The 11,818-nt window shown below is 33.2% G+C and overlaps 1 protein-coding gene across 2 annotated transcripts in view; it reads left to right on the forward strand.

The window, feature by feature from the left end:
• LOC149089463 (uncharacterized) overlaps window positions 1-10,814 on the forward strand; it is a 171,705-nt gene extending 160,891 nt beyond the window's left edge. For both annotated transcript variants that reach the window (XM_089238742.1, XM_089238746.1), the window contains 6 exons: window positions 98-267; window positions 805-899; window positions 2,926-3,060; window positions 5,099-5,177; window positions 5,458-5,523; window positions 10,640-10,814. In XM_089238742.1, coding sequence (XP_089094868.1) covers window positions 98-267; window positions 805-899; window positions 2,926-3,060; window positions 5,099-5,177; window positions 5,458-5,523; window positions 10,640-10,717 — 623 coding nt within the window. In that variant the 3' untranslated portion in view covers window positions 10,718-10,814. The remainder of the gene's footprint in view (window positions 1-97; window positions 268-804; window positions 900-2,925; window positions 3,061-5,098; window positions 5,178-5,457; window positions 5,524-10,639) is intronic.
• Window positions 10,815-11,818: the final 1,004 nt, after the last annotated feature.

The raw sequence follows: 11,818 nt of genomic DNA on the forward strand, positions 1-11,818 counted from the left end.
AGGGATCTTTGATCCAGAACATGATATGATACTTTTAATTGCAATTCTTCACCACGTGAGTGATTGTAACTTTTCTTGCTATTTTATTTATATTTAGGTCTCCGTACATCAAGAAATGATAAAAAAACAAAATTATATGCAGATGAGAAAATAGATGCTTCTGTTCAAGTGAATTTCAGTCCTACACTGAAAATGAATCGCAATCCTCATAAGCATAAGAACTTTTATCGTTCTAGTTCTCCGTCTAGCGGTGAATCAAGCCCTGAGGTTTGTGTAGTTATTTTTTCTTTCTCTCTTAGGATTTAATTATTTTATTTTACTATTTTTTAATTTATTCTCTTGGGATTTATTTCATATCATCAAGAAGTCATTATAACTCCTCGATTTTGCTTAACCTGTATTGTTAAAGTAAATTTTATTTATTGCTGCCTTATATGTGTTTAATTGAAAATTAATTCGAGAGAAATAAACTGAATTAGCATGATTTGAAAACCTTCTCCAATTAGCACTTATAGCTAGCTCTCCATACAACACACCATGCAGTCAAATGACATAGAGTTTGGGGGGGAGCACATGTGTGTTGGGTTGTATATTCATGAATAGTGGTGGAGGCGGGGGGGGGGGGCGCTTCAACTTATCACTCACTGCCGATAGGAAAAATTTGAACATCCTCAAATAATTTTTTCTTTACTGTAATTTTCCATGTTTCATCCTTTAAAAAACAATCTTTTGAAATCAGGGGAACCATTTTTAAATTTTTTATAACATTTTACCTGTATGTTTAAACATTTTTATTTTTTCCAGAAAAACTTTTTTGTTTCATCTGATTTTTTCGATGAGGTGAAAGACCTTTTCAAAGAACTCCTTTCAAGTGTCCAACAGCACCTAAGCAGTTTTTAGTAAGTAAAACCTACATATATGCGCATGTGTGGCATTTTGTTTAAATTGTTTGAGCTGGTAATGTTTGACTTTAATTTCAAACTTCATTAACCTATGTACAGAAATGTTTATTGATTGATCATATACTATAGAGGGTTGCTTTTTACGATAGTACAGTAGTACATTTACTTTCTAGACATAACAGTACTTTCATGGTTCTTTATATAGGTATTCAATGCAGTAACTAGCATTTTTATTAACTCATTATGACTACTAATACGGCCTGACAACTTTTGATCATAGAATCAGCAGGGTTCGTACGGTGCTTAAAAACTCCTTAAAAAGTCATTAATTTTCATTTCCTTTTTAAGGGCCCTTAAAAAAGCCTTAAAATCCTTCCAGCTGTTTCTAAAAAAAAGGCTTTCCCCCGCTCTTGATTTTGTCCCCGAAAATCGGATTGTGATAACTGCAGCTCCTTATTCAAACTATCGGGCTTTCCATCGTGAAACCACGATCATATCCTTGATCGTACAGCTGAAGATGCTTTACTCTAGTCCAGTGTTTCTCAACAACCGACCACGGTTTCAGTTTTCAAAACAAAGAAAAGAAGAGGTCGCCACTGCAAGCAGCAGACATTACAATGGACGATCGTCATTGTGTCAAATTCCGATGTTTCGGGGGGGGGGGGAATTCATTTCATGAATAAGAGCTGGTCCGCCGAATTATGAGAGTTAATTTGTAAATTTCGCCAAATAACAAGTGTTAAATTGCCGATGTCGCCAAATAACGAGTGCTAAATTGCCAAATATTGTGTTCAATGTTCTGAAATTTGCTCTCATTTTGCAAAAATTTCTTTCTGAGTACTACTGAAAAACAAGAAGGATAATTGAAAAACTTAATTTTAAAGAATTTGTGTATGTGTTGATCCACTTTGAGCGAGAGATAAATAAAGAGTTGCTGCAAATATAATTTTGTAAGAAAAATCTTTGTCAGCTGTGGATTTTTATTTTGAATAATTAGGGGAAGGGGAATGAATATCACTTTTAGAATTTTTATAATTTATGTGATGCTGTTATGAGGTATATTTTTGACCGAAACTTCAAAGTTTTAGAATACTTTGGTGACAACAGAAAAGTGTGTATGTAGATTGATTATTTTATGAATTCTTATGATGCTGGATAACAAATCAAAAGTTGTAATTTCTGAACCACTTCTCATAGCTGCCAAGTCTCCCGAATTTTTCGGGAATCTCCCGAATTTTAGCTTCATCGCTCGACCTCCCGAAAAGTTCTTAAATCTCCCGAATTTTTACGAAAATCACAAAAATCCCTAATTGTCCCTAAAAATTACCTACTTCATTAAAAAATCCCCGCTTATGAAAACAGTCCCTAAGGAATTTCTTGTGGGGCATGAAGCCCTTTTTTTTCCCTTTCGAAATGACGTCACTCGTCGTAAATGGGGAAATTCCCATTTTAAGGAAGTTTTACAAACACTCTGATGGTAACAAGAAAGTTGTTTGTCTTATCGTGCAGGGAAATGGCTTAGCAGCCAATAGTCCTGGATAATAATCGAAGATTATAGTGGCGCGCATATGGTCAAAATTTCTTTTGTTGAAGTTACGTATATGCGATATAACAAAGCATGAATACTGATAAGCAAAAACATTAAAACTCCTTAATTTTTTATTTAGGAAATTTTGTATGAACCCTGATCAGCTGCCTTCACTAGAATGTTGGTTGGACGTTTTCTCCACACTTGTTGCACTGATTAAATTTATAATTTGCTGCTTAAATTAAAAAAAAAAAAATTCTCAGAATTTTCTGTGTAGCTGTCGAATTAATGAACTTAAAAAAAAGTTAAAAGAGAAAGTTGAGGGGGGGGGGGGGGACTTAATCTCAATTGCTTGTCAATAATGTTGAAGTATCAATAAATTTTGATCGATTTTTATGTTTATTGCATTCTTTCTCTCTGAGAAATTAAGAGCAAAAGAACTGTTTTTGAAAATTTTGTTTGTGAAAATTTTTTAATCAATTGTTTTTCCTGTAGTGAAAGTATGGTGCAATATCAAAGACACCTTTATTACGCCATCAACCAGGGAAATTTTGAGGCTGAATATGAAGGTCTTTCCTTGAACGAGCAGCTCAAATTGGCATCAGCACACAGAAGAATTGTGTTGGAGAGGTAATATCTCAGTTACATTACATGCATAAAAAATATCTCAATGAACTCACTGTAGGGGGTTAATTCAGTTATTTTCAATGCTTGACTGTTCACGAGAGATATTTTGCAAACCTTTTGCTTCTGTTGTGATAATGGATCACAGTATTTATTTAAAATGAAATAATCAGTACTCATTGAGAAACAGAGGTGACATTACATTGTTTCACAATTAAATTTTAAATATTTATTAAGCTTCAAAACGATTAATCCAACTCAAAATATGAGCATATTATTTTGAACATTTGACATTTTAAAAACTGACTTCGGTCGTGATATAGGAATTCAATTAATTAGAACAAAAAGCAAATTCACATTATGGAAAGAATCATATTAAAAGCCACTCAAATAGAAATTGTAATAAAAGCTAGAATAATCTTGCCAAAAGCCACTCAAAATACAAAAAACACAACGCTCACCCACCATCATCCTCTGCCTCTGCCCTTGAAAGCACTCCCATGGGAGGAAAACTCATATTCTATTTTATTACATGTTTAAAAAATTGATTTTCAAAGTAATTCGGGGCATTCCGGCAGCGAAAAGCCAGGCCTTCCTACCCTAAAAGTTCCCGCCAAGAAGTGTATGATACACTTAAATTTAGAGCAATCTGACGGAGATGCTATTTTCTGATTGGTTGATAGGATCATGTGCTAATTCTGGAATTTCGTCCAAACGTGGGAACGAGACAAAATAGAGTGTTTATAATATGATGGTAGTCACCATGTGAAAAATATAACACATTGGTAAACAAGCTTCTAAAGGCTTTTGCTAAAGATAAGAAGTAGAAGCAGACTTCAGCCAAAAGCGAGCAAAGAAAAAAAAATGTTCAATTCATTCATTAAAAGGAATTAAAAATGCTTATATATAGGAGGAAAAAGCTCCATTCCATGGAATGTGTGAAAGATGGAATTTATTCATGTAAATTTAAAAGCCTAGAAAAACTATCAATTCAACAATCATATTCATCCATAATCAAAATCTGGTGACTATGCATTGTAGCATGACTGCTTAATAGCCTTTCTTGACGTAATTTCATATATCTGTGTAGAAACACTTGCATCAATGCCAATAAAACAATTTAAAATTTTAAAGCCTTTATATTTTTGGGGTTATTTTTTATATGCCCGCATCAGACATGTAAAAAAAATACATGTTTGTTCAAAAATTTTACATGCACTGGGCATGTGGGGCAATAAATTTGGCTAGCCCTTATTGTTCGCATCTGTTAGTCCGAAATTAAGTGATCCAAACAATGCAGGAAAGAACAATGTGACTTAGCTGCCTACACTCAGGAACAATGAAAATAGCAAATCACGTGTACCCGTGGTCTGAATATGCTGGGAAGAGGTTAAAAATAATTTTTTGTAAACCTTAAAAATTTCTCTCTCTCTCTATTTTTTTTTTTTTTTTTTTAAATACATCTTTGACCATTTACTCCCCATACCCTCTGACTGAAACAGATTTCTCTGAATATAGCGCTTTCAGAAAGAATGCGATTCCTCTCCCTTTCTCCGACAATAAACTATTTTATCAAATGGAAATATCAAATTTTCAATTGTTGAAGTCTTAAAGCAGGGACACACCCACACATGAATAACCATATTTCTATAAGGCGAAAGCAAAACACCCAGCCAATCGTTGCTGATGCTGAGTTTTGTTGATATTGTGAGGGCCTCATATTGTAAATGCTGAGGTGCGATCCTTGCAGATGGCACCACAGAGGTCAGCTGAAGTGGATTTACTGTAGTCTTTAGCTTCACTCTCCACAAAAAGCATTAAGATTTACAACGTGATACTTACTCAACATAAAATTCAGGCATTTGGCCACTTTCACTTCTCATTCACAAGTCCTTTCTTATTCTCATCTTAATCTTCACCTCTTCTAATTTCAATTTTAAAGTTTAGCTTTTTAGATATTTTTTATCAATTTATGGCTTATATTGAGGAATTATGGTGAAATTTATTTATAATAAAATTATTAGTTTTTATTATTATTCTGCAGCATAAGTAATATGAGGAAAGCTCTTGATGTCTATATCAAGGCAAACGACTTGATGGATATTGAGCTGGAGCAATTACAAGTGAGTATATTGATACATGCATCAAAATATTTTCCAAAAATCAGTTTTCAACAAAACATTGAAATTTTCAATATGTTAGCACAAATAAAAAACTTCTCTAAGATGGCAACCCTCCTTTTCTCAGAAAATTGTCCTTTTGGAAAAGTGGGGTCTCCTCAATAGATATTAAGCAGTGTGTGTAAGGGGGAAGAACAACTCCTTGATTTATTGTTGAACAAAATATTGTTTCATAAAATGCTTGATACAAATGATCGAACTTACTAAATGTATACATTTTTAGAAAAATGTGTTGAAACAATTTACTCAAGACATTGCAACAAGAAGGAGAACATTTGTGGATCAACAGGTGAGTGTCTTATTATTGCTGATGGATTCATGTGTGGTGCGTAAAAGTTATTTAATTCAAACATTTTATGCATTTCTTTTCCCAGAGATTGATATATGTGGGTAAAATGTTTTCTGTAGAAAATTATATAATAAATTTAATTTTTCTGCATGCTCTTTGCCTCTACCATGCCATTTAAAAGCGCTATCAGCAGTGTATGCAGGGAGGGTGCATAGGACCCTTGCCCCTTCCCAAAATGATCAAAAATGAAAATATCAAAAGGAAATACAGTAATACCTCAAAGTTACACGAAAAGTAAGACTGACAACAACTGTGTGAGTCAGGGTACAGGTTTTCCCATATAAATACTTGTTGATTGGGACCAGATTTTCAGAAGAACTTTTTAGCCCTGTGTACATGGGCAATAAAATATCCCGGGAAGTTACCTGTAACAGGGATTTTTCGCTACAACCTGTTTACATGGCATTTAGTTTATACCGGTATTCCCTCTGTTCCTTCTGGAAGTCGTCACTGGTTACTTGGGTTGAACGGAAGTGGTTGGTTCAAGATGGCTGATGAAAGACCTTACAGTAGTTTTCACAGCACAAAGGATTATGGGAGAGGAGACTGGAGTCACCCAACATCAGGCCCATCAACAAAGATGGGACTCTTGTGATGGATCTTCGTCCCTCCTTTTTTTCCCAGCGAGGAAAAAAGTTACCATGCAGGTAATAATCATCAAAGTGACCCCCCAATCTTATACTTGTAAACGAGGCTTTTCTTACTATGACTGTGTTGCTGTGATACTTCTCTATTGCATCAGGAAATCTCACATTGTGACTGCAATCCCAGTACAGCAAAAAAGACTATTCCCCTTAAATCTGTGCAAATAAAATTCTTGTGCACAAAACGCTTTAAATGTTTTGATAATACCTTAGCCCATCGAAAGAAATGAGCTGCTTTTGTTTGGAGACAAGGAAACAATTTTCAGTCACGAGTTGAAGTTAAGTGAATGTTTGTGGACCAGGTGCATTGTCATCAAAGAGTAATACATTAAATAAATTATTTTTTTAAACTGGCATTGGACTTTAGGCAAATAAATACCTTGTTCAAAAAATTATAAATTACCTAGGACCAACCATTTGTAACAAATTTTAAAAAAAATTATCAGACCTTAGAATAAATAAACATCTAAAGAAAGAAATTTTCACATTTTGAAAAGTTTATTGAAAATATAAATAGGTAACCAAGGAAAAATTTGAAATATCTATTATAAAAAAAAATGAATGGATAAAGTAAATAAATCAAGAGCATGCTGTTTATTATGTATAGAATTTTTTTTTAAGCTCTAGGACGGACCGAATGGGTCTTGTCTTTTGTTCTGTTCTCTTTATTTATTTTATTTTGTATATTATTTTGTATTCATGTATTTATGTGTGCTGTTTTGCCATTAAAAAAAAATTCTGATTGTCTTTGTAAAAATGACAGATACCAAACCAAGCCTAAGGATTACATTTCTAAATCCTGGCAAAGTTTTCTATAATTTTCCCTAGTCCATTTCAGGTTAACTTTGCAGTGTAAAGAAAGGTAGAGATTGTACTCCTTCGCTGCAAAATATAGTTCCCATATATCGGAGTTTTATGTGATGATCATTTATACAGAATGTTTCGATTTTTTTTAATGATTTTGAAAAAATGAAAAATATCATTTTGAACCAATGTTTCTTTGTTTGAAATTTTTAAATTAGAAAAAAATATTGGTTGCCATGATCAAAAATCCATAGCAACCACAACACATTTTGACGCGCTATCCTAGAAATAATCCATACCTTACCGAGTCTGCGCATTGATACATTGGTTAAAAGGATTTTGTTGCCATAGAAACGAGTGCTGAGGTTCCCTCGTAGCTTCCTCTTCACTGCAAAGTTAACCTGAAACGGACTGTAGCTATATTGTAGCTTCTCAAAAGTTGGTATAGTTTCATCACATACCATGTTCTGATCGAATAAAACAATTCTTTACTTGATTACCACTTAATGATCTATAATATTTCAGCAATAATTCTGTGATTGTGATAAATTTAAGAAATGTTAATTTTTTTCACAGAGAATCATGTAACTCTAAAGTAGCGCAACTCAGTTAGCATAAATCAGTATTACTGTACCTTTATATGCTATCTTAATCAATTTCTGTCAATTTAAAATGTTCTTTGTAGGTTAGTAACTTAAAGTTTCTCTTGAAGAGATTGTGCCTCTCCAAAAAGCTGTTGTGCTCCTTTCAGCAGTCGATCCTGCGCACCCACCCCCCTTCCCCCGAGTGCTGTCATAAATATTCAGTGGTATACCATCAGTAATGCACAACTTTGTACTTGGATATGTGGTACACTGAAATCTTGATACAATGATCTTCTGACATTAAAAAAACTTTTTGTAGAGAAATCATGGTTATATCGAGAGAGACATCTTAATCATCTTCGCAAATTTATGCTTTTATCGATATCTCTTTTTAATCGTTGTTCTCAGTAATGGCAGAAAATTTAGTTTTTACATTTATTTGTGTCACAAAATTATGATTAATTGGCTAATTAATAAAATTCAGTTTGGTAAATTTAGCACTCTGTAGTTCATCGCAATATACTTTCATGTCATATAGAAAGTAGGGACAGTAACTTTATTAATATCTTCATCCGGACAAATGTTGTGCAATATAGATGTTACTAGGTGCCTTCGGAAAAACAAAAACTACAGAGCTGTTCATAATTATATTGGAAGCAATTCTGAGCGAGACATTAAAAAATATCTTTATGGACATAAAAATATCTTTATTAAAATGGATTTATCACAGCAATGGATATCATTATAATTAAGCATTATCGTAGCAGGGTTTCATAGAAATGCAAAAAACAGGTTTATGATTGTCACTTAAATGTTATCTATTTTAATTTTGCAGCATTATTGCTCACAAATTCAGTTTTGAAGCAATATAGTTAATAATAATAATAATAATAATTACTAATACTACTACTACTAATAATTGATTTATAAATAAAATAGATGGTGCACATTGGAGTCATTGATAATGTCATCATTCATATATTATTATCACTTTCACAAAATGCAGACCAGACATATATCGAACATTGGTAAACATTGTTTATAGTTATCAGGATTTTGAAATATGTTTTCAATTTTTTTAGGAGCAGGGGTGCATCGTTTCCATCCTCCATAAAAAGATGAATTAAGTCTTGTACGGCTCAAAATTATGCCAATGACTTTCAATGGAAGCTCTAAGATCTTTTACAGACGAATACTATCGATGATTTTCATAAACCTCTCGATAAAATGCTCCAAAGATTCTAAATGGGTTTGAGATCGGGGCCACATGCTACTCAGTCGAGAACTTCAAATAATTTGCACATTAAGCTAGACTTCTGCACAACCTGCTGGGTGCCCGATCTGCCAATAACTATTACCTGCCAGTATTATTTTGCTAAAACTCCCACTGGGAACCAGCTAGAGCAGTGATTCCCAACGTTGGTGTTAACGCCCCCCTGGGGGACGGTAGAAGATGCTGGTATAACATAGGATCCTATGGGATAGATTTCGAAAAAGCGTGGGAAACTCTATGAACTAGAGGTTCACCGGATCAGTGTCTGTGTGACCAGAGTAGAGCAGTGGTAAGATGCTCGTCTTTTCCTTTATTGGCCTTCAAAGTAATCTCCATTAGCTAAAATACACTTTTAATAATGGTTATGAAGCTGCTGAAAACTTTCAGCAAAAGCTTTCTTTGGAATCTCCCGAAGCAACGGTATCACTCTTGCTTGGATGTCTGCAAAGTACATTTACTTACTACCAATACGTCTACAAAGTGTAAACCTTTCATGACTCCCTTGAGTCAGGACAACAAAAAGAAGTTTGCAGGGGCCTCTCTAATCCCCAATTCATCCACTATCATTCTTAAAGTCAGCCGCAGATCAATCTGCAAGCATCCGCCGCACTCGTTCATTCATATCTATTCACACTTGATAGTCCAGATAAACTTTTAAATTTCTGCTCAGTCAACCTTTGCAGTCAAAGTCGTAGATGCCAGTCTTTGGATTTTTCTGTCTTCTCTTTTATCTGTAACGTGTGACCTTCCTGATCAGCTTTGGGCTGTATATATATACCACCTCCAGATAATACTCGGCAGATATGCATTTTAGAACGTTGTGTGAGAGCTGCAATTTCCAAAACAGTCTGCCCTTCCAATTCAACTTCCGTATTTTATTTACTTTTTCAGAACTGTTCGCTGTAGTTTCGACATCTCAAATAACTGATGTTATCGCATTGAGGACATAAATATCGAACAGCTGTGATGCCATTGGTGACGGATTTGCATATTTTGATGACTGATTGCAAATATTCTTTATTGTGTCTAAACTTTTGCAAACATGAATTTCATCTTTTTTTGCAAAAACTTATTTTTTTTACATATAAATTACAGCACTGCTTTTTGTATTCAAATGTTTGTATAATAATTTTAGAGACAGAAAGAGAGAGAATTATCTGATTATATTTATTATTCAATAATTTGTTGTTTCTTTTTAAATTTAAGAGCAAAGTTTATGAGTGTCTAAGCTTTTGTGGTGCACTGTATGTGATCACTTTTGTATTACATACACCTTGTTTCCCACTGTAATTCTTCAATTTATTTTTCCTTTGCTTATGCTAATCTTAAATGCATGATCGAAGAATTTTTAAAAATACTTTGCAGCCTGCTAGTTTTTCTATTTAGCTCATCTAATGCATGAGAATCAATATGCAATATGAGTGTCTAACATTTGCAATAAACCAAGATTTATACGGTCCCAAAAGCAAGCATAAAGCTTCAACTGTCTTGAAGTAGTTCATAAAATACAAAGAATTCTGAAATGCTGAAAACAGAAGAGGTTCAAATCCGTCAATTCAATCGATTTTTTGAATATCTATTTAAGGGTTTCTATCAACATGCTGGTCTTCCTTGCTGTTTCCCGGTATGCTGGTTGATGCAGAGAAACTCAGATTGTTATTTGTGTATTAATTCTTTTAAAAAATTTCATATTTAGTAAAAACTGCAATATTTTTATACAAACTTGTTTAACAGTTTATTCTTTTTCTTAGGAGATGCATGTTCTGAATGATTTGAGGCAGACTTTACGAAGATTCTACAGGAGGTTTCAAACTCAAACTGGGTTTTAGTGCTCTTGTTGCATTATTCAAGCTAGTAATTTGCTTATTTTGTAGAAAGGTGATCCGTATGCTGTTTTGAACACAAGTAAAAAATGTTGGAAAGGAAGTTTGTGCTTTGTTTGGTTTGCATCAAGATCTTAAGTGACTACTTACAAGTTAGAAATGGTCATGTTGTATTTTTGTTTGTATGTTTGATTTATGAAAAAATGGCAATTTTTTTCATTCACCTACAGCACCTTTTGAAGAATGTATGTGTTGTATAGTTTGAAACCAGTGATACAGAATTTGTCTCATTCATGTTAGTTATGCACAGCATGAGTTTAATTATTTTAAGTGTTTCAAGTTTTTATTATTATTTGTATAGAAAGGGCATTTTCTCACGCTCAAATATAAATATGAGCAGAACGCTGTATTTGTTTCATATAGGATTCTTTGATCCTCTCCAATGCCTTATTGAGACACATTTCTAGTGTTCATAGCATATTTAGTCTAGCATCTATAAATATCTCATAAATGATTAAATACTGCCAGTACTAGAAGCTACTTCTCACAGTCTAGTCATTGAATGTTGTTCATGCAATATTTTCAGAATTTCTGCTTTTTTAACATTTAAAAAAAATTCAATATTTTTAATTTTTCTAACAGAAATTAGTTCAAAATTCAAAGTTTTATGTACTTTGTAACATAAACTTCATCCCTAGTTTTCAGAACAGACAGTTTTGCTTCATTCAAATTCCAATTTTTTTTATTTTTAATGGTGAAAAAAAAAGGTATTTACCAAATAATGGTGTGCAGTGAGGTGAAAAAGGATTCAGTCTCATCGATTCCACCATTTATCAGTTTCATTTTAGAGCCAGTGTAAAGCTCTTAAGGAAATAACAAGAACCGTGTTCTTGTAATTGTTCAAGTTATAAACTTGTGTCTAAGAAAGGCAAATATATATTATTTAAGGAAATATTTTTCACATTTTAGGAAATTAATGCGTTTCAGAAATTCAAATGGAGAAGCTTAGTGGAAGCTACACTCACTTTTTCATTTTATAAGTTTCTTAATTCATACCTTGCTAAATGCTAAACTAAATTTCCAGTTTGCCTAATATTTTTTTAATAC

This window comes from Pholcus phalangioides, unplaced genomic scaffold (assembly GCF_987345545.1).
Source record: "Pholcus phalangioides strain wild (caught in Gottingen) unplaced genomic scaffold, Ppha-v1.0 ptg000002l_1, whole genome shotgun sequence".
NCBI classification, from domain to species: domain Eukaryota; kingdom Metazoa; phylum Arthropoda; class Arachnida; order Araneae; family Pholcidae; genus Pholcus; species Pholcus phalangioides.